Source organism: Cetorhinus maximus, chromosome 14 (genome assembly GCF_964194155.1).
Source record: "Cetorhinus maximus chromosome 14, sCetMax3.hap1.1, whole genome shotgun sequence".
Taxonomy (NCBI): Eukaryota; Metazoa; Chordata; class Chondrichthyes; order Lamniformes; family Cetorhinidae; genus Cetorhinus; species Cetorhinus maximus.
The window spans coordinates 30,591,440-30,615,286 of record NC_135892.1 but is presented as its reverse complement, the minus strand read 5'-3'; the positions used below and the strand labels follow the sequence as shown (position 1 = coordinate 30,615,286).

The 23,847-nt window shown below is 42.3% G+C and overlaps 1 protein-coding gene across 1 annotated transcript in view; it reads left to right on the top strand.

Annotated features, from left to right (window-relative positions):
• igf2r (insulin-like growth factor 2 receptor) overlaps positions 1-23,847 on the top strand; it is a 223,537-nt gene that overhangs the window by 135,430 nt on the left and 64,260 nt on the right. The window contains exons 24-28 of the mRNA XM_078556726.1: positions 428-571; positions 5,112-5,290; positions 8,529-8,616; positions 15,404-15,622; positions 22,095-22,225. Of these exons, the coding sequence (XP_078412852.1) occupies positions 428-571; positions 5,112-5,290; positions 8,529-8,616; positions 15,404-15,622; positions 22,095-22,225 (761 nt within the window). The remainder of the gene's footprint in view (positions 1-427; positions 572-5,111; positions 5,291-8,528; positions 8,617-15,403; positions 15,623-22,094; positions 22,226-23,847) is intronic.

Below are 23,847 nucleotides of genomic sequence, written 5' to 3'. Positions count from 1 at the left end.
ACTGCAAATCTCTCAGCAAGGTGTCAGTGTAGTGAAACTTGTGGAGGAGCAGAGCAAATCAGATGGAAGCTCCCCATTCTCTGCATTTAATTACACTTCTGAGCTCACTGGAAGTTGCTGTCCAATTTAGTCCACAATAGTGTTGGACACTGAGCCATACCATTACTCTTATTGCAAAATCGAGGTAAATGGGTTGTTTAAAAAGGAAGCATTTGTGTGTCTTGTGAAAACTGTCTGATTTAGTCTTGTAGAAACACCTTTGAACTCTCAGTTGGGAACCACTGCTTGGCAATATAGTTGCTTTACAGTGTATATAGATTCTTATACAATGTGATGTTTATCAGTAGATAAAACATTTCTCTTTGAACCATAAGAAATGTTTAGTGAATTCACTCTGTATGATCAGATGATGTGACTTTTCTTTCAGATGCAGAAGGTAATGAATATGACCTGAGTGACCTTGCAAGGGACAGAGATCCTTGGATTGCAATAGACACAGCTGAAGATAGAAAAAAGCGTACATTTTATCTAAATGTTTGCAAACCCTTGCCTCCAATCAATGGCTGCCCAGGTCAGTGTGTAAACATGGAGTAAAGGTAATTGTTTTCATTGTTGAATAGCTGGTCTTGTCTTATTTCTTGATGCAGCGTAGCACTCCAGTGCGGTAAAACGTCAATAGGAATAACAATTTTGGAAATATTTGTCTTTATGAAAATTAGCTCATCTCCCTCCAGAAGATACCCCAATTGATGTGTTTAGGCTTATTACAGGAACATGGAACTTAGGAGCAGGAGTAGGCCATTTAACCCTTCGAGTTTGCTTCACCATTCAATAAGGTCATGGCTGATCAGGTTGTGGTCTCAACTCCACTTCCCTGTCTGCCCCCCATAACCATTGATCCCTTTGTCTATCAAAAATCTGTCTACCTCTGCCTTGAATCTGTTCAATGACCCAGCCTCTGCTGCTCCCTGGGAAGGAGAATTCCACATACTAACAATCCTCAGAGAAAAAAAAAATTCTCCATCTCAGACTTAAAAGGGAGACCTCTTATCCTTAAAATGTGTCTCCAAGTTCTAGTCTCTCCCACAAGTGGAAACACCCTTCCAGTATCTACCCTGTCAATTCCCCTCAAATCTTGTATGTTTCAATAAGATCATCTCTCATTCTTCTAAACCCCAATGGTTATAGGCCCAAACTGTTCAACCAATGAATGAGTGAACCTTCTCTGTACTGCTAATGCAATTGTACCTTCTTTTCGAATAAGGAGACTGGAACTGTACACAGTATTCCGGACATGGTCTCACCAGTTTCCTGTACAGCTGCAGTAAAAATTCTCTACTTTTATATTCTATTCCTCTTGCAATAAAATGCCAACATTCCATTTGCCTTCCTAATACTTGCTGTACTTGCATACTAATTGTTTGTGATTCATGTACCAGGACACCCAGATCCCTCTGTACCACCGAGTTTTTCTATCTCTCCCCATTTAAATACTATACTGCTTTTCTATTCTACCTGACAAAGCAGACGAGTTTGCATTTTTCCACATTATACCCCATCTGCCAAATTTTTGCCCACTCACTTGACCTGTTTATATCCCTTTGCAGGCTTTCTACCTTCTCTTGATGTCTTAATTTCCTACCTATCGTAGGCAAATTTGGCTCCCATACATTGAGTCCCTTCATCCAAGTCATTGATGTTGATTGAAAATAGTTGAAGCCCCAGCACTGATCTCTCTAGTTACAGGTTGCCTACCCAAAAAAGACCTATTTATCTCTGCTTCCTGTTAGCTAACCGATTCTTTATCTGTGCTAATATGTTACTCCCTATGCCATGTTCTGGTATGTTGTGTAGCACCTTATCAAATGCTTTTTGGAAATCCAAATGCACCACATCTACAGGTTTCTCTTAATCCACCTTGCTTGTTAATTCCTCAAAACTCGAATAAATTAATTAAACATTAATTCCCTGTCACAAAGCCATGTTGACTCTACCTGATCACATTATGATTTTGAGTATCCTGCTATAACCTCCTTCATAATGGATTCTAGCAATTTCATAGAATGATAGAAAAGTTACGGTGCAGAAAGAGGCCATTCAGCCCATCATGCCTGTGTTGGCCAGAAAAAGATGAAAAATAAACTAGCTGCTCACCTTAATCCCACCTTCCAGCACCTGGTCTGTAGCCTTGCAGGTTACAGTGCTTCAGATGCAGATCCAAGTACCTTTTAAATAAGTTGAGCATTTCAGCCCTAACCTGCAATTTAGGCAGTGAATTCCAAACGCCCACATCCCTCTGTGTGGAAAAAGTTTTTCCTCATGTCCCCTCTAATCCTTCTACCAATTACCTTAAATCTATGCCCCCTGGTAACTGATTCCTCAGCCAGGGGAAACAATTCTTTACTGTCTACCCTGTCTAGGCCCCTCATAATTTTGTACACCTCAATTAGGTCACCTCTATTCTAAGGAAAACAACCCTAGCCCATCCAATCTTTCTTCATAGCTGCAATTTTCAAACCCTGACAGTGTTTCTTTCAATTTGATCCAATCTTTATTCAGCCACCGATGATGCATCCTTCTAGAGTCTTTCTTACTGGAGTAAATCTTTGCTGAGAGTTATTAAATATCTCCTTTAAAGTCTGCCACTGCGTTTCTACTGTCATAACTTTTAAACTAGTTTCCCAGTTCACTTTAGCTAGTATATTCTGCCAGCTTAGCAGCAGCTCTTCAAAAGTAATGGTTTTAGCTGCTATGATACGAGCTCCATCAAATAATGGGATATAGGTTCAGTTTTGCATTGATGAAGTTTACTAATTGCCACAATGCCTGAGGAAGGACCCAAATGGACTTGCAGTTCATATTAGACTTTAATTTCTTCTTTTGAGTAACCATAGGAAACATGCTATGGCATCAAAACAAGTTTCAGCAATTGAGAAACCTGCCTCACTATCAAAATCTTTATCAAAACATTGGAAAGTAATTTATGAAACACTTTGCTTTCCTCTTGTGCGATTGAGAGAGAGAATCTCTAGACTGGAACTGTTTCTGTAGCTATTGATGGGTCTCTATTGGTTATTATCTTGGGCTTTGCTTAAAGCTACTCAGAGGACAGCTAAGTAACACAATCCTTCTGTTAGTTTCTTATAGCCTGTTTTGTGATTTCTTTCTGGGAAGAAAAGATATGAAAAATAGCTAACTCTAAGGTTTTATTTAAAACTTAGCCTTTGTTATAAATGAGGTTTAGTTCAGTGATGTTACTGCTCCCTCACATGCAGCAACCCTAATTGTTATATTCTGTTCTCTTCCCTGCCCTGCTTGCCTGTCAGGGAGTAATCTTGCCAACCTCCTTCCCAAACCCTCATCAATCCTAGCTCTAACCCTGTCTGTGGATTGATCAGCTGCTCCTCTTCACATCTCACACCAGAACGTGCGCTCACTATTAAATAAGGGCCTCACGCCTAGGAGTTAACACTCCTGAAAATTTTAAGGAAATTGGCTCCCACATAACACAGACGCATGCGTAGTTTCTCCAGCCGTTCACATCATTGTATATCCACTTCCCCAAATATTGTGTCCTGCCTGCTTCCTCCCTGCTCTCCTTGCTGTTCCTCCCCCTCACCTGTGGCCGCTCGTGATGTCCCTCGTCATCCTTCACTTTCCCCCTAACTCCTACTTCCTTCACTGCTCCCTCCACTGCTTCCCCACCCCCACACCCACCTTGAATGGAGAATGGGGAGTGGTGATGGACCGTAGAAAGAAAGTGGGAGGGAGTTGGGGGAAGTGAACTACCAGCAAGGGAGTGGTAAGGGTTTGCCAGTGCAAGGGAGGTGGGGGGGAAGTGAGCCAGCAGTGAGGCTTTGGACCAAAGCTTTTTGTCTTTACTATAATCATTACCACTCCCTTTGTTTTCCATGATATCAATGTCATTTAACCTCTCCCGCCCTCTACCCTATCCCAGACCTTGTCTTTTGTTCTTCTTTCCCTCCACCTCCTATCTTTCAAAAGCATATATCCCATCACATTTCTACCCTCCTTCAGTTCTTAAGAAGTCATAATAGACTTGAAACATTAACTCTGTCCCTCCACAGATGCTGCCAGACCTGCTGTGTACTACCTAAACTCTGGAATTCCTTTCTGAAATATCTCCACCTTGCTTCCTCTTCTAGGATGCTTCCTAAAACTTAACTACTATAGACCAATGACCAAACACTTGGTTAATCTCAGTGACTCTGTCATATTTTGTTAATGCTTGTAAAAGCATGTTGCGACATTATTACATTAAAGGCACTATATAAATGCAAGTTGTTACTGTATTTCATTACATGAGGAAATTAAATCCCCTCGGGTCACCATGTTCCCAATCTGATTCTACAACATTGTTTTTATGAACAATAGAAGACTTCACTCCTACTTGTTCACTCTGCTGAGTTACTGAGATCCAAGCACTGGGCCCTTGATCAATCTTTCTTGATGTGGCCTCAGTCTGACATGTACCTTTTGCAGTTTGACCTTCCGCATTCTTGGATTATAGAAACTAGGAGCAGGAGTAGGCCATTCGGCCCTTCGAGCCTGCTCCGCCATTTGTTATGATCATGGCTGATCATCCAACTCAGCCTGCTCCTGCTTTCTCCCCATACCCTTTGATTTATGGTTCATTTATATCCTGACTGTTCATCCCTGTAATCCATTATTTGCTTTGATTTGTTGTGTTTGGATATTATTTTTCTTTCACTGTAAAAGCAGCCACCTTTCTGCCTCTGAGTGTCCAAAGGGTACATTTGGTCTTGCAGCACAAAGTGGAAATATATTTCCAATTTATTCAGTGTCCCAGTAATTTCTGCAGCCCCCTCCACCCCAACCCGCTTGGATAATGTATGTGGAGAGTAGGCTACATTTCGAGTGCAGGATTAATACTAGAATATGCAATACTTGTCTGTTATCTTGTGGCTCTGTGCAGAAAGGACAATGTTGCCACAGCTTAGCCACCTGGGATCTGCAGATTCCACCAGCTTATACAAGCTATTATTCTGAAACAAGATCTCAAACTTGTGTGGGGAAAACAAGTGTGTAAGCAGAGGGTGGATTTTAAATTTAATTATGTTGCTCTACAGGTGGTCCTGTAGGATCTTGTGTAAAGTATGCTAATAAAAGCCAGAACTTGGGTTACATTCAGATGCGTCCACAGGCTGGGACTGATGGTTCCCTCAGTATTGTCTATCTGAATGGAGATAAATGCAATGACCATCAGCGATATTCTACGCGTATCCTCTTCCAGTGTGATGAAATCTCAGTAAGTTTGATTTTTTTTAAAAAATGCATTGACTTATAAATGGCCATGTTTAACGATGTTAACCATTGCAAGAAATACACAGTTATTTTCATATGTAGTGAATGGTCCAACTTGGAGCTGCCATTTGCTATTTATATGCAAAGACTGATCTCTGAGCAGATCTGATCATTTGTAGTTGTTTGAAATACTTATGTTTGTCAAGTGGGTGTCTGACACTCAGAAACCCATGACAGTGCTTGAATCTCTGAATCAAACTATTCATATCTGCATTTAGAACAGAGATAAAAACAAAAAACTGCGGATGCTGGAAATCCAAAACAAAAACAGAATTACCTGGAAAAACTCAGCAGGTCTGGCAGCATTGGCGGAAAAGAAAAGAGTTGACGTTTCGAGTCCTCATGACCCTTCAACAGAATTGAGTAATATTAGGAGAGGGGTGGAGAGGTGGTTGTAGGGACAAGCAAGCAGTGATAGGAGCAGATAATCAAAAGATGTCACAGACAAAGGAACAAAGAGGTGTTGAAGGTGGTGATATTATCTAAACAAATGTGCTAATTAAGAATGGATGGCAGGACACTCAAGGTACAGCTCTAGTGGGGGTGGGGTGGAAAGACTAACAGGGCATTAAAGGTATAGATTTAAAAATAATGGAAATGGGTGGGAAAAGAAAAATCTATATAAATTATTGGAAAAAACAAAAGGGAGGGGGAAGAAACGGAAAGGGGGTGGGGATGGATGAGGGAGTTCAAGATCTAAAGTTGTTGAATTCAATATTCAGCCCGGAAGGCTGTAAAGTGCCTAGTCGGAAGATGAGGTGCTGTTCCTCCAGTTTGCGTTGGGCTTCACTGGAACAATGCAGCAAGCCAAGGACAGACGTGGGCAAGAGAGCAGGGTGGAGTGTTAAAATGGCAAGCGACAGGGAGGTTTGGGTCTTTCTTGCGGACAGACCGCAGGTGTTCTGCAAAGCGGTCGCCCAGTTTACGTTTGGCCTCTCCAATGTAGAGGAGACCGCATTGGGAGCAACGAATGCAGTAGACTAAGTTAGGGGAAATGCAAGTGAAATGCTGCTTCACTTGAAAGGAGTGTTTGGGCCCTTGGACGGTGAGGAGAGAGGAAGTGAAGGGGCAGGTGTTGCATCTTTTGCGTGGGTAGGGGTGGAAAGACTAACAGGGCATTAAAGGTATAGATTTAAAAATAATGGAAATAGGTGGGAAAGCTCTCGTCGGGATCTGGAAAGATTTATAATTTCCCTTTAATTTGCGATAGACTGCCCACCAATATCCATTACAAGCCTCCGACTCCCACAGTACCTCGAGCCGGAGGATGATCCTTTGAATGCGGAGGCTGGTGGGGTGATAAGTGAGGACAAGGGGGACCCTATCATGTTTCTGGGAGGGAGGAGAAGGCGCGAGGGCGGATGCACGGGAGATGGGCCGGACGCGGTTGAGGGCGCTGTCAACGACCGTGGGTGGAAAACCTCGGTTAAGGAAGAAGGAGGACATGTCAGAGGAACTGTTTTTGAAGGTAGCAGCATCAGAACAGATGCGACGGAGACGAAGGAACTGAGCGAATGGGATGGAGTCCTTACAGGAAGCAGGGTATGAGGAGCTGTAGTCGAGGTAACTGTGGGAGTCGGTAGGCTTGTAATGGATATTGGTGGGCAGTCTATCGCCAGAAATTGAGACAGGGAGGTCAAGGAAGGGAAGGGAAGTGTCAGAGATGGACCATGTGAAAATGATGGAGGGGTGGAGATTGGAAGCAAAATTAATAAATCTTTCCAGATCCCGACGAGAGCTTTCCCACCTATTTCCATTATTTTTAAATCTATACCTTTAATGCCCTGTTAGTCTTTCCACCCCTACCCCACTAGAGCTGTACCTTGAGTGTCCTGCCATCCATTCTTAATTAGCACATTCGTTTAGATAATTTCAACACCTCTTTGTTCCTTTGTCTGTGACATCTTTTGATTATCTGCTCCTATCACTGCTTGCTTGTCCCTACAACCACCACCCCCCTCCAAACTTCTCCCCCCCACCCACCTTAAACCAGCTTATATTTCACCCCTCTCCTAATATTACTCAGTTCTGTTGAAGGGTCATGAGGACTCGAAACGTCAATTCTTTTCTTCTCCGCCGATGCTGCCAGACCTGCTGAGTTTTTCCAGGTAATTCTGTTTTTGTTTTAGAACACAGTTGACTTGCCTACGTACAAAAACCCAGGTGTGGGTTAATGCCAGCTATGTTTTAGCATCTTGTATTTGCTTGCAAAGATACTGTTGAAATTAAACTGTTTAAAATCATCAACACAATTCATTTTGCTTGTCTAAAAGTATTTCTTTTCAGTGCTTTTAACATAACCCTTTTAACACTGCTGTCCTTTGTGTAAACATTCCTAGCCAGGAAAGAGGGTAAACATACATTTTTCAACTGACAGGACAAAATCTCCCTGATGTGCTAATTTGAATCTGCTACTTTGTGGCAGAAAAGTAATGAAACCATCTTGAAAATTTGAGATTACATTTTTAGTTTCCACATAAATGACCCTGCAGTCTCAACAATGCATCATTATATCAAACTGATGCTAAGCTCTGTCAAACTTAGTTTGTTCCTTGGCATATAAAGTTAATCTTTTGGGTTTTACTCTTTTATTTTTGAGGAAGGGGAATTCAGTTACGCTCTTCAGTTCCATACATTACCAGCTGGTGGTTATTTGGTCCACAATGCCTGTGTCAACACTTTAAAAGAGCTTTCTAGTTAGTCCTACTCCTTTGCTCTGTCCCTGTAGCTCTGCAAGGCTTGTCTATCCAATTTCCTTTTGTAAGTTATTATTGAATCTGTTTCCACTATCCTTTCAGGCAGTGCATGCTGGGTGGCAACAACTTGCTGTGTTTTTAAATTTTAAACTCTCCTCCCTTCTGGTTCTTAAAATTATTTTTAATTTGTGTCCTCCGGTTACTGGTCTAATTTACTCCATTAAGACTCTGCTTAATTTGAATGTCTCCATTAAATTCCCCTTAACTACCTCTAGTCTTAAAGAGAACAATCCGAGCTTCTGTAAGCTCTCCACATAACTAAAGTCCCTTGTTCTGTATCTGTTTCCACAACAGGTTAAATTTGTATTTGATTAGAGGTGAAAACTGTTGATAACTGTTTTTAGTGATGATCGCAAGAAATGCACCTTTGAGAGCAGTCGTCTTTATGAAATTTAAGATAACAGTTGTATCTGTTTTTCCCTGCAGGGTTCCCCAATATTTCAGGAAAAGGATGAGTGTGAATTTCTCTTTGTGTGGAGAACTCCAGCTGCATGTCCAATTCGTAGAGCCCAAGGTATTTGACAATATAGGTGGACCTGGGAAGCACAAGGCAAACATTTTATAACGGCTTAATTGTATTCCTGTCTGTAAAGGCTACTCATCCCTGTTCATCGGGAAACAACTCCATAGGGAATCTTGAGAATCCAGCTAGGAAGTATCCAAATCAAAGGTCAATACCAGCTTGTGCTGGCTTTCCTTGATCGTCTTTTTGATCAATATCCAGCTCAATCCTACCAACCTTTGATATTCCCCTTGAAGCTGCACGTGGAGTTGAAGTAAGAGTGACTTCCTGGTGAAACTGGGCCATGATGGGAATTCCATCTCAAGAATGGGAGTAAAACATAAAAGGTTTTAAATTGGCTGTGTGTGTAGATTGGAACAGTGCTGAAAAGTGAAATTCAATACATATACTTTTTAATTTAAAAAGGTCCTTTCGGAAGGTACTCTATATTGAACTGTGATTGCTCTGTGTTAATTACCCGTAGTTCTACAGTTTCATCACTTTGAATGTATTTAATGCAAGTGCTGCCCAGGGCGCTCACTCTCGTAATTTGGAGTGGAAAATCTTGGAGGTTTTACTGGTCTTCTGCTTAAATGACTTCTTCATTTGAAACCTGAGATGTTGGTAGGCTACTTTACCTGGAGAGAAGATGAGCATTACAGCTTAGTTAATTATGTTTTTCTCCTTGCAATGCCCAAGCTAAGGTAAGTTATAATTGCCCCTGCTGCACAGATGAGGGGGTGAAACTCGTTCCTTGTTCTCAGTCTATGACTAAGTGCCATATTGGATGGATTGGACTAATTGTCATTTACCTACTGAGCCTTACCAATATCCTTCCTGTTCAATTTACCCCTCCCACTGCGGACCCTTTGGCTCTGCCAGCAGATCTGCTCTCATCATCCCCCATGCATCTCCCTCCAGAACTTCCATTCACTTGTGAACAAGGCCCTTGCCATCCGTGAATGTATTGTGGATGGTTGCATCAACATCATGGCCTTAACAGAAACGTAGCTAATGTGTGATGACACCTATAGGAACATAGGAGCAGGAGTAGGTCATTCAGCCCATCGGGCCTGCTCTGCTATTTAATACAATCATGGCTGATCATCCACTTCAGTGCTTTTTTTGCCCACGCTATCCCCATATCCCTTTGGTATTTAGAAATCTTATCAATCTCTGCTTTAAACATACTCAATGACAGAGCTTCCACAGTTCTCTGAGGTAGAGAATTCCAAAGATCCACAACCCTCTGAGTAAAAAATTTCTCCTCTGTCCTAAGTGGCTTTCCCCTTATTTTGATATTCTGCCCCCTGGTTCTAGATTCTGCAACCAGGGGAAACATCTTGCCTGCATCATCCCTGTCTATCCCTTTAAGTATTTTGTAGGTTTCCCCTTAATGCCTGGCTATATATTCCACCGCTTGCCTGATGATGGCCATGCTAGCGCTATCATGCTTATTTCCAGATCACATCATGGTCTGACCCCCTATTCCTTTGGAACTTTCTTCTCCTTTGAGCATCTCACCTTTCAAAATAATTCTCTACTGCCTTCTCAAATATGACTCTTTTTTTAAAAATCACAACTTCACTGCTTTCCTCCTGCAGCCTCTGCACTGAATGACTTCTGTGATTTCAACCTCCACCTCAACTAATTTTCCGCCCTCTCTAAGTTTACTTTCCAGTTATATCAGTCAAAGATAAGGTCACCTCTGATCAGTTCCTTACATCCCTCTCCACCCATATCCCCCTTCCATGTCCCAACCGTACCACCACCTGTATCTGTCCCTAGAAAAATATATCCTGCAGTTCACTTACAACTGCACTTTCAAAAATCCCTACTGTCTAGCCTTTGACCCTCCATTTGCCACAACGTTTCTACAGCTACTGATTTGCTTGACTGCACCTTTGCCTCCATCTTTGTCTTAGTCCCCAGTAAAACCATTCCTTGCTTTAACCCTGCCGTTCCCGCAATACGGCCCTCATCTCTGCTTCCTTAAATCCGAGACACTTGAAAGGAAGGCGAACAACTGGTTTAGCCATCTGCTACCAGATTTGGCTGGATCGCATAAAATATGACTGCGTCCTGCTCTCGTTTATTGCTCACTATTCCAGGATCAACCTGGAATGTAAAGATAACCCCCAGCTTCTTTACTACAAACTGTATTCAGAAACCCCTCTCCGTCTCCTCCACCCTCACCTTCAACAATAAATTGAATAAGCAAGAGAACTCAAACTTTTTTGTTACTAAGATTGAGACCATCCAATTAGCTGCTTTTGCTGTGTCACTCCTTTCTTTAGCCCACCAGGCCAGACTTCCTGATTTCCCCCCTGCTCTTGAGTCATAAACATATGAACCTATGAAATAGGAGCAGAAGTAGGCCAATTGGCCCCTTGAACCTGCTCCGCCATTCAATAAGATCATGGCTGACATGCCTGTGTTTCGAATTCCACATTCCCATCTACTCCTGGTAACTTTGATTCCCTTGCCTAACAAGAATCTAATCTAAAATAAAAATACAAATACCTGGAAAAACTCAGCAGGTCTGACAGCATCTGCGGAGAGGAACACAGTTAACGTTTCGAGTCCGTATGACTCTTCAACAGAACTAAATAAAAATAGAGAAGAGGTGAAATATAAGCTGGTTTAAGGGGGGGTGGGACAGGTAGAGCTGGATAGAGGGCCAGTGATAGGTGGAGATAGCCAAAAGATGTCATAGACAAAAGGATAAAGAGGTGTTGAAGGTGGTGATATTATCTAAGGAATATGCTAACAGGTGACATTAAGGGTAGAAAGAGGACGAGCAAGGTACAGATAGCCCTAGTGGGGGTGGGGTGGGCGGCAAGGGATCGAAATAGGCTAAAGGGTAGAGATAAAACAATGGATGGAAATACATTTAAAAATAATGGAAATAGGTGGGAAAAGAAAAATCTATGTAAATTATTGGAAAAAAGGGGGATCGGAAAGTGGGTGGGGATGGAGGAGAGAGTTCATGATCTAAAATTGTTGAACTCAATATTCAGTCCGGAAAGCTGTAAAGTGCCTAGTCGGAGGCTGGAGGAACATCCACCTACCTTTTAGCCTATTTTATCTCTACCTTTTAGCCTATTTCGATCCCTTCCCACCCCCACTAGGGCTATCTGTACCTTGCTCGTCTTGCTTTCTACCCTTAATGTCACCTATTAGCACATTCCTTAGATAATATCACCACCTTCAACACCTCTTTGTCCTTTTTGTCTATGACATCTTTTGGCTACCTCCACCTATCACTGGCCCTCTATCCAGCTCTACCTGTCCCAACCCCCCCTTAAACCAGCTTGTATTTCACCTCTTTTCTATTTTTCCTTAGTTCTGTTGAAGGGTCATACGGACTCGAAACGTTAACTGTGTTCTTCTCCACAGATGCTGTTAGACCTGCTGAGTTTTTCCAGGTATTTGTATTTTTATTTTTGTTTTGGATTTCCAGCAGCCACAGTTTTTTGCTTTTATCTGCAAGAATTTAATCTACTTCTGCCTTAAAAATATTCAGTGACCTGCCTCCACCGCCTTCTGAGGCAGAAAGTTCCAAAGTCGCACAGCTGAGAGAATTTCTCCTCATGTCTGTCCCTAATTTTAAAACAGAACTCTCATCTTACTCTAGTTTCTGTCCTATCTCCCCTCATGCCCTCTCCAAGCTCATCTTGTCCAGGAAACCCACCTCCTGTTCCCTCGACCCTATTCCCTCTAAACTGCTGACCACCCACTCCTTGATTACCATGTTAGCCAATGTTCATGGTTCATTCTTTTCCAGTGTTGTCCCCCTCTGCTTTAAATTTGCTGTCGTCACCCCCCTCCTCAAAAAATCAACCCTTGACCCCACTATCCTTGCAAACTACTCTAAAGTCCTTGAGTGTATTGTCACCTCCCAAATCTGTGCCCATCTTTCTCTGGAGGGATTCGAGCATGGAATTCAATCAGGCCCCTGCCACAATAGTGAAATGGCTCTGATCAAAATCACAAACTGCATCCTCGTGACTGTGACTAAAGTAAACTTGACCCCTCTCCCTTCTCTACCCCATTTTCAGCCTTTAATACTGTCCACCACATCATCCTTCTCCACTGTCACCCCCTGGGGTGGGACTGCTCTCTCATGGCTCCATTCTTATATATCAAATTGGAATCTTGGTATCATTTGCAACAACTTCTCCCTCTGCTCCTGCACCATTATCTCTGATGTCCCCCAAGGACCTGTCCTTGGCCCCCTCTCAGTCATATGCTGCCCCGTGGCAACATATTCCGAAGACAGCATTAGTTTTCATGTCTAAGCTGGCGGCATCCAGTTCTACCCCACCACCAGCTCTCTTGACTCCTCTCCTGTTGCTAAATTCTCAAACTGCATATCCAACATCCAATACTGGCTGAGCAGAAATTTTCTTCAATTAAATATTGGGAAGACCGAAGCCATCATTTGTGGTCCTCACTCCAAACTCTGTTCCCTAGCTACTGACTTATCCCTCTATCTTGCAACAGCCTGAGATTAAGCCAGTCTGTTTGTATATTTGACCCCAAAGTCAGCTTCTGACCACGTTTGCACCTTCATTAAGACTGCCCATTTCCACCTCTGTAATGTCATCTGACTTTGTCTTCGTACGAGCTCATCTATTGCTGAAACCCTCTTTCATGCCTTTGTTAGCCCTGGACTTGACTCTTCCAATGCACCCCTGGCTGGCCTTCCAAAACTCTGCTGCTCCTGTTGTAACTCAGAGTCCCCGTTCGCTTATCTCCCCTGTGGTCACTGACATATATTGGCTCCTGGTCAAGCAACGTCTTGGTTTTAAAATTCTCATCCTTGTTTTCAAATCTCTTCATGCCCTTGCCTCCTCGTTATCTCTAATCCTCTACAGTCTCCTCCTCTCTCTCTCTCTCTCTCTCTCTCTCTCTCTCTCTCTCTCGCTCTCTCTCTCCCCCCCCCCCCCCCCCCCCCCACCGCCATAGCCCTCCGGTCTCTAAGCCCCTCTAATTTAAGCCTCTTATGCATCCCTGATTTAATTGCTCCATCGTTGGTGGCTGTGCCTTCAGTTGCCTAGGAGCTAACCCCTGGAATGCCCTCTCTATATCTCCCTGCCCCTTTACTTTGCTTTCTTCTTTTAAAACATGTCTTCAAACCTACCACTTCGACTAAGCTTTTGGCCATCTGGCCTAATATCTCTCCCCTAATTGTAATGTTTTGTTTTATAATGCCCCTGTGAAGTTCCTTTGGACGTTTTATTGCGCTATATAAATAAGTTATTGCTGTTGAGCCACTGGAGGAGTTTTTTAAGAGAGTTTGCTTGTCAATTATCAGCCCAAACCTGAAAGTTATCCAAACCACTTTGCTGTATGCAGGTATGGACTGCTTCATTGTGCACCTCCTGCACAAGTCTTGTTTGCCTTTAAAAAAAAACGCCTTTTATTCTGCTTGTATCCTCCAGTGTAAAGACGTTGATGTATAAAATATATTCCATGGAATATAGTGCTAGTTGCAAATCACAGCTACTCCTTACAGAATGACCATGAGGTTGCCTCATTGCAGCATCCTGTTGGTTAAACGATTCCAGAACTTTTACTTCCATTACTGTATTTGCAAGCTCATACCATGTATTATCACTTTGTATGCATAACTTCTTGGTATCAATCTTAAATTTGCCTATCACTAATTTAAACCTGCTTTATTTTGTTTCATCTGAAGTAATTTTGAGTTTACCTTTTTCATATAGTTTACAATTTTGTCTAGCCCTCTAACTCAAATCATCTCTCTGCCTCCATCCAAGACTGAGGAGCATATGTTAATCATGTCCTTCCATGTAGCTGACACCTTAGTGCCAAGAATGAGTCACATGGCTCTTGTAACAACTATCTCCAGCGCTTGTGTTTCCCTTGTGTCTGAGGCCAGAACGGGATGCAGTCATCAAGCATCGGTCTGATCTGAACACTGTCAGCCAGACTTCATCAGACTTCTATTCTTTTGATTGGTTATATAATTCAGCATTTCATGAGTTTTGCTGCTCTGCATTGATTGGACATTAGAAGAGCCTAATTTACAAAAAAAAAATTATCACATTCAACTTCATCCTTGTCTATTTCAACACAATTCATGGACTGAGGTATTTCCCCAATTTTTATTCTCGTGCTTAGGAGCGTACAGAAACATAGTTTCGGTATTAAGTTTCATCTGATATTGTTTGCTCGTTTTACATTTTGCCCAGCTTGCTCTAATTTCTGGACTGCTTCCTCAGATTCCACTGCCTTTTCTAATTTTGATGTAATCTGAGACCCGACCAGTTTGTTTTGAGTTTTAGAATTCAAGCCATCAAAGTAAATTACAAAATATAATTGACCCAGCACCAATTCTTGGGGCACCCCACTCACCACTCATTTTTTTTCTCTTTCCCTCTCCCTCTTCCCCTCCTCCAAACCCCCCACTCCCCCATATAAAGCCTCAAACAAGTACTTGTTGTCTTTAACCCAATCTATGCTTAAGATTTACCCTGAATCCCCACATGCCTAGATTTTAATTAATTGTGTGGAACTTTGTCAAATGCCTCTGAAGGTTGAGGTACAATACGTTGTAGTGCTTACCACTTCGGGTAGTACTTCGAAGAAGTTGAATATTCTGGAATGCCTGTGGGATATTGGAGGAATTACAAAATGCATAGTTAAAATTAAAGGATCCAATAACCATTGGAGCATTTGTTATTTTAGCTGCAATGGACAGGTTTTATTTGGATTGTTTTTAAATACTGTAAAGTCAATAAATTTTAACCATATGTGCTTTCTTCTCGAGGTGAAAACTGTCAAGTTAAGGACCCCAAATTTGGTTATGTGCTCGATCTGCACCCGCTTGCTAATGATGATCAGAAGGTGACAGTTGATGAGTATGTATATTACTTCAGAGTATGTGACCAATTGAGGTTCAACTGTGGAGCTACTTCAGTCAGTAGGGCAGATTCAGTTTCAGCCTGCCAGACAAAGTTAAAAGACCCTTCTTTCAAGAAAGTAGCAGGTATGTTTTCCCTTTTAATATGAATTAAATGTTTCTTTTAGGAAGGGGTCTATGTACCCAAGTTTTTCTCAACATAAGCAATGGTTTAGTTAAATGAATGGAGGCAAGCAATTTATTTAATAAAATCCTCTTTTCCTTTCCCCAAGAGAGAGCTCTTGGTGCTGGAAGAGTATGTGTTATGAAACATTTTGGCAGTTTATAGCATAAATGAACTTGATTAAGCATCTTTATTTAAATACAGCATGTGTGACATGCAGGAACTGCAGCAGTTCAAGAAGGCAGCTCACCACCACCTCAAGCACAATTGGGGATGGGCAATAAATGTTGGCCTAGCCAGTGACACCCACGCCTGTAAAAATAACAAAAATCCAGAACCTGGGGTACAGGCAGCTTTAGGCATGGCCACCATTGTGGGAGGCAGTGGTGTAGTGGTATTATCACTGGACTAGTAATCCAGAGACTCGGGGCAATGCTCTGGGGACTTGGGTTCAAATCCAACCAAGGCAAATATAATAGCTGGAATTAAAACTCTAGTAATGACCATGAACCCATTATTGATTTAGGGAAGGAAACCTGCCTGTAAAGTCCTCCCTATTAGTGCCAAAGGGACTTTTGCCAAAATTGAGCTGCCTCAGACTAGTCATACTCATGGAATCATACCTTACAGACAATGCCCCAGACACCACCATCACCATCCCTGGGTATATCCTGTCCCACCGTCAGGACAGACTGAGCAGAGGTGGCGGCACAGTGGTATGCAGTTGGGAGTTGCCCTGTGAGTCCTCAAAATCGACGCTGAATCCCATGAAGCCTCATGGCACCAAGAAACCATCTGCGTACCATCCCCACTCCTCCATGTTGAACACCACTTGAACACAGAAGGAAGCACTGAGGGTGGCAAGGGCACAGATTGTACTTCTACAGCACCACTACAGACCGAGCTGGTTTAATCCTAAAGGACGTAGCTGCTGGACTGGGTTTGTGGCAGGTGGTGAGGGAAAAACATAGTTGACCTCACCAACCTGCCTGCTCCAGGTGCATCTGCCTATGTCAGTATCGGTAGGAGTGACCACCACACAGTCCTTGTGGAGGTGAAATCCTGCCTTCCATCGTGTTGTGTGGCACTGCCACTGTGCTAAATGGGATAGATTTCAAACAGAACTAGCAACTCGGATTGGGCAACCATTTGGGTCATCAGCAGCAGAATTGTACTCGACCACAATCTGTAATCTCATGGCTTGCCACCTTTCCATTACCACCAAGCCTAGCTCAATGAAGAGTGCAGAAGGGCATGCCAGGAGCAGCACCAGGCACACCTAAAAATGAGTCAACCTGGTGAAGCTACAAGGCAGGACTACTTGTGTGCCAAACAGCAGGAGCAGCAAGTTGATAGACAGAGCTAAGCGATCCCACAACCAATGGATCAGATATAAGCTCTGCAGTCTTGCCACATCCATTCGTTAATGGTGGTGGACAATTAAACAACTCTCACTGGAGGAGGAAGCTCCACAAATATCCCCATCCTCAATGATGAGAGAGCCCAGCATATCAGTGCAGAAGATGGGGCACAGATGTCTCCAGCCAAAAATGCAGAGTGGATGATCCGTCTCGGCCTCTTCTGGAGGTCCCCAGCATCACAGATGCCAGTCTTCAGCCAATTTGATTCACTCCACGTGATGTCAAGAAACAGCTGAAGCCACTGGATACTTCAAAGGCCCTGACAATATTCCGACATTAGTGCTGAAGACTTGTGCTCCAGAACTAACTGTGCCCCTAGTCAAGCTGTTTCAGTACAGCTACAACAATGGCATCTGCCTGGCAATGTGGAAAATTTCCCAGGTATGTCCTGTATACACACACAGTAGGACAAATCCAATCCAGCCAATTGCTGCCCATTCAGCCTATTCTCAATCATCAGTAGAGTGATGGAAGGGGTCATCAATAGTGGATGTACCTATTCCACATGGACTGCAGCAGTTCAAGAAGGCAGCTCACCACCACCTTCTCAAGGGCAATTAGGGATGGACAATAAATACTGGCCTAGTCAGCGATGCTCGCATTCTGTGAAAGGAAAAAACAATGGTGGAGGGATGGAAATGGTGGTGGGTCAGAGGCCAGAATTGGAGAAGTGCAGAGATCCAAGGGTTGTGCAGAGGGGAATTAGAGATGGGGAGGGATGAGGTAATAGTGATTTTAAAAGGAAGGATATGAGTTATACAATAAATGTCAGATTGAGAGCCAACACTGGTCAGCATATATGGGAGTGAATTGTTAACTGGACTTGGATGAGTTAGGATATGGGCAGCAGAGTTTTAGATGCACTCAAGTTTACAAAGGGTGCTAGGCAGCAAGCTGTATCCACTTCATGGGCCAGCAGACTGTTCTAAAGGTCAGTGATAACCTGGGAAACTGAAATCCTTCGAACATCTACCCTTTGTTTACATAACATGTACGCCTTCTGATGAAAGGTCATTGGCCTGAAACGTTAATATTATTTCTCTCTCCATAGATGTTGCCTAACCTGCTGAATATTTCAGCATTTTTTGATATTTCCATACGAACCAGGAGTAGGCCATTTGGCCCCTCAAGCCTGCTCTGCCAGTTAATAAGATCATAGCTGATCTGATAGTAACCTCAAACCTGCATCCTTCCTACCCCCAATAGCCTATCGTTCTCTTGCTTACCAAGAATCTGTCCACCTCTGCCTTTAAATATTCAAAAACTCTGCTTCCACCATCTCTGAGAAATTTCGCCTCATCTCCGTTTTAAATTCTCCCACAAGAGGAAACATCCTTTCTGCATTCACCCTGTCAAGTCCCCTAAGGATCTTATTTGTTTCAGTCAGGTTGCCTCGTACTCTTCTAAACTCCAGCGGATACAAGCCTAGCCTGTCCAACCTTTCCTCAAAAAGACAACCCGCCCATTTCAGGTATTAGTCTGGTAAACCTTCTCTGAACTGCTTCAACACATTTACACGCTTCCTGGAAGAAGGTGACCAGTACTGTGCTAATACCATCATTAACTAATAGGGCCACCCCTCCACCTTTTCCTCGCTTCCTGTCTTTCCTAAATATCCTACTCTCATTAATATTCAGATCCCAATCCATGTCCTCCAGCAGCCATGTCTCTCTAAGGCTATAAAATTGTACTTATTTATTTCTGTGGGCTCTCAGTTCATCTGTTTAGTTTTGAATGCTTTCTACATTTAGATACAGAGCCTTTAGTTTTATCCTTTTTATTTTTATAACCTCTAGTCTCATCTGTTGATTTACTGTTAGATTTGTACTCTCTACCACTTCCCCCATCCCCTACGCCTGTTTTTCATTTCCGTAATAATACCTATCTCTTTTGCCCTGCCTCTACTTTTTGATTTACCACATCTTTGCAAATTTGACCCCTTGCGCCCACTACTTAGTTTAAAACCCTCTCTACTTCCCTAGTTATGCAAGAACACTGGTCCCAGCACAGTTCAGGTGTAGACCATCCCAATGGCACAGATCCAACTTTCCCCAGTATTGGTGCCAGTGTCCCACGAGCCAGAAACCACTTCTCCCACACCAGACTTTGAGCCACACATTCATCCCCCTAACCTGATTTGGCCTATGCCAATTTGCACGTGGCTCAGGTAATAATCCAGAGATTGACCTCTGAGGTCCTGCTTAATTTGGTGCCAAGCTCATCATACTGACTATGCAGGACCTCCTTTGTCTGGCCTGTGTTGGTACCAACATGGACTATGATGACTGGGTCCTCCCCCTCCACTGCAAGTTCCTCTCCAGCCCTTTGCTGTTGTACACATGTTCTCATACTTAATATAGTTCCATAATCTCAAAGTTTGCAACTGACCAGCTGCAGAAACTTGTTCTGGTTTCTTTCTGAACCTGCTCTGTAGATGAAAAGCAAGATAAGAATCAGTGCTTACAGCACAGAAGAAGGCTATTCGAGCAACTTGCCTACTCCCACTACCCCACCTTTTTCCCCATAGCCCTGCAATTTTTTTTCTCTGCAGGAATTATCCAATTCCATTTTAAATGTCACGATTGAAGCTTCCTCCATCACTGCACTCTTGGGCAGTGCATTTCAGATCCTAACCATTCACCTTTGTTTTTGAAAGAAAAGTTTTTCCTCATGTCACCATTGCTTCAGCAAATCACCTTAAATTGATATCCTCTGGTTCTTGATCCTTTTGCAAACAGGAACGTTTCTCTCCGTTTACTCTGTCCAGAACATGTATGATTTTGAAAACCTCTATCAAATCACCTCTTAACCTTCCCCACTGAGAAGAGCCTCAGTTTCTTCAATTTGTCCACATAACTGCAATTCCTCATACCTGGAGCCACTCATGTTTTGTTTCTGCACTCTCCCTAATGCCACTACATCCTTCCAAAAGTGTGGTGCCTGGCACCATACTCTAGTTGTGCCCGAACCAGTGTTTTAAGCAGATTTATCATAACTTCCTTGTTTTGCACTCTTATGCCTCCAATTATAAAGCCCAGGATTCCATATGCCTTTTTAATTGCTTTCTCAACCTGCTATGCCACCTTCAAGGATTTGTACACATGTACCCCCAGGTTTCTCTGCTCCTGCATTCCCTTTGTAATTATGCCTTTATTTTATATTGCCGCCTCTTATTTTCCTTCCAAAATGAATTACTTCACACTTCCCTGCATTAAATTTCATCTGCCACTTGTCTGCCCATTCCATCAGCCTATGTCCTCTTGAAGTTATCCTTCTCACAGTTTTGTATCATCTGCAAATTTTGAAATTGTGTCCCGTACACCCAAGCCTAGATCATTAATGCCAAGAAAAGTAGGGGCCCTAACACCGACCTCTGGGGAACCCTGCTATGCGCCTGCCTTGAATCCAAAGAACACCAGTTCACCACTACTGTTTCTTGTCACTCAACCAACGTTGTATCCATTCTGCTACTATCCCTTTTATTCCATTGCTTTGCTGACAAGCCTGTTATATGGCACTTCATCAAATGCCTTTTGGAAGCCCATTTACGCAACATCGAACACTTTATTCTCATCTACCATATCTGTTACTTCATTGAAAACACTTTTAAAAGCTTTCTCACCACGGAGATTAAACTGACCTGAAATTTTTGGACTTGAGATTACATGCTTGTTCAAAAGAGGGTGTAAAATTTGCAATTCTCCAGTCCTCTAGCATTACCCTTGTATCTAAGGAGGATTTTAAGATTATGGCCAGTGCCTCTGCAATTTCCACCCTTACTTCCCTCAGTATCCTTGGATGTATCCCATACAGTCCTGATGACTTTTCAACTGCTGGCCTATCCGCTGCCACCTCTTTATCAAATTTTAGCCAATCAAATGTCTTAACTACCTCCTCATGGTGTGGATGGGATGCCAGTCAAGTGGACTGCTTTGCCCTGGATGGTGTCAAGCTTCTTGAGTGTTATTGGAGCTGCAATCATCCAGAAAAGTGGAGAGTATTCCAATCACACTCCTGGCTTGTGCCTCATACCTCTGCATTTACTATGACTCAGGCCACATCTTCCTTAGTAAAGATAGATGCAAAGTGCTCATTTGGTACTCAGCCATGCCCCACCACCTCAAGGCATGAAACCCTTTTTTAGGTCCCTAACCAGCCCCACTCCTGTTACCACACCTTTGCTCTTTACATGTCTATAGAAGATTTTTGGATTGCCTTTTATGTTAGCTGTCAGTCTATAATGTCTCTTTGCTGCCCTTATTGTTTTTTCCACTCTCCCTCTGGACCTTCAGCCCAGAACTCAATTGATTTATCTACCTCACACCTGCCATATGCATCCTTTTTTGAACTTCATTTCACTCTGTACCTCTTCAAGGGAGCTTTAGATTTGTTTGCCTTACTTTTCCTTGTCATTGGAGTGTATCCTGATTGTACCTGAACTATCTCCTTTTTAACAAAACGTTGGGCTGCCTTTACAGTTTTGTCTGCAAACCTTTGATTCCAGTTTGCCTGGGCTGTGTCTATTTGCAACCCATTTGAATTTGGCCCTTCCCCAATTAATTGCTTTTACTCTAAATTGCTCCTTGTCCCTTTTCCCTAGCCAGCTTAAACCTTATGACATTTTGATCACTGTCTTCTAAATGTGCCCCTACTGATAATTGATCCACTTGACACCCCAGCAATGCCTCCTTCCTTGTTAGACTAGAAACAATGGTGCCGAAAATTCTCCTGAACATTCTAGAAACTCTTACTCCTCTTTGCCATTCACACTATTGTATCCCAGTCTATGTTAGGGAAATTGAAGTCGTTAATAATATTAATTTGGAGGGCAATTTTCTTTGACTGCAGGTAAAACTTAAGCTGCCAAAAATTATTAATTAGCCTGATGATACAAATTTTATCCTGTTCAATGGTGGCTCGTTCTGATTATTTTCGCAGTCGCTCTGTCCTAATTATAATTGAAAGTTTATATTGAAAACACCTAATTTATTATGTTTCCTATGACATCTTAAAGGGCGCTTTACCCAGAATTTAACCTATGAAGATGGATTGATGATGATAAACTACACCAGAGGAGAGATTTGCCATAAAATTTATCAACGGTCAACAGCCATCCTGTTCTACTGCGATCACCACCAAACTCCAGTCAGTGAAATAATATTGCACGGTGATTTAGAGCTGCTAATTAATTTTATGTTGCATGAAGTTTACAAGTGCATCACCAGCCTTAAAACTGTTTTTGTTTGAGAATATTAATGTGCAGTACCACCTTCAATCTATTTCTATTTCTTATAACAAACATTTTTTAAGTTCAAAACTTACACTGTCTAATTTCAAAACAAATGCCTCGTAAGAAAAAATAATGACTGATTCTCACTTCACTGGAAGTACTTGCCACTTGAAGAAGAAATCTTCTGACATTATGTCCATGGTTAATAAAGTTACACTTTTGACATTTAATTTCAGCTTTGTTATACAAGACTTTCCAAAGTGCAAAGTGGAACTTAACACGGAGTATTTAAATGTGAAGTTTTAACCTAAAATCTATCAAAACTTATTTTAACCAAAGGGGTTTCTTGTATCATCTTGTATCATCAATTAGGTGTCTGCCTTAATTCTGTCGTTATGTAGCTGTAGAATTAAAACAGCATCTCAGTTTACCATATGTAATGCATATGGAAAGTGCAAGTACCATGGATAAGGTATGTCACTGCTCTGTTCTTTCTGAACAGAATTTGTGAAACTCTTGCTTTCTAAATGGAAACTTGCCACCAACCATCCATGTTCTATTTTGACTGACTTGCATTGGCCCAAGTTTTAATTTGGAGATATGTTATCTTTCAGATTCTGTCTAAAGCACAACGATTTTCCTTGTCAGTATCTGTATGTGTTCCTTCAATAGCCATTTTAACCATACATGAACATAGTGATGGCTTTCGTGGGTTAAAATGGACAATAGTTATCCACCTTCAATTAGGTTACTATGACCACAACATAGCCTGAGAACTCGTTAGTGAAATGAGAGGAAAATCCACATGATCATGGGTAGCCTTTCTCAGTTCACCTCAGCTGTGACTCAGTTCATAGCACCCTCGCCTTTGAATCAGAGGGTTGTGGGTTCATGTCCCACTCACGGAAACCAAGAACTGTGATCGTACTCGAAAAGAGTTGCAATCTGTGACTGTTGATAACTCGAAAGATTTTCCCAACACAATCCCACTTCAGCTCTAGGTAATACACTCCCAGGAATGAAAGAACTCCAAAGCAAAATACAGCTGATGCTGGAAATCTGAAATAAAACAGAAAATGCTGGAAGTAACCCAGCAGGTCAGACAGATCTGTGGAGAGAGAGAGTTAACATTTCAGACCTGTCACCCTATCCCATGAACTAACTTGCATTTATACATTTTTCAGGACATCCCAGAGTGTTTTACAGACATTGCAATGCTCTTTGAAGTGTAGTCCCTATTGTAACATAGGAAATGTGGCTGTCAGTTTGCACATAGTAAACAGAAATTAAATAAATGATCAGATGATCAACTTCAGGTACTGGTTGAAGAATAAATTTTGTCCTGGCTACTGATTGAATTCTCCTAACTGTTCATTAAATAGTGTTATGAGATCTATCTTACCCATATGAGAGGGCGGATGGGGCTTTGGTTTAATGTCTCATCTGAAAACTGCATGTCTAAGTGCAGAAGTATCAGTCCAGATTATGTGCTCACTTCTGTGAAGTGGAGCTTATATCCATGACCTCCACCTGACTC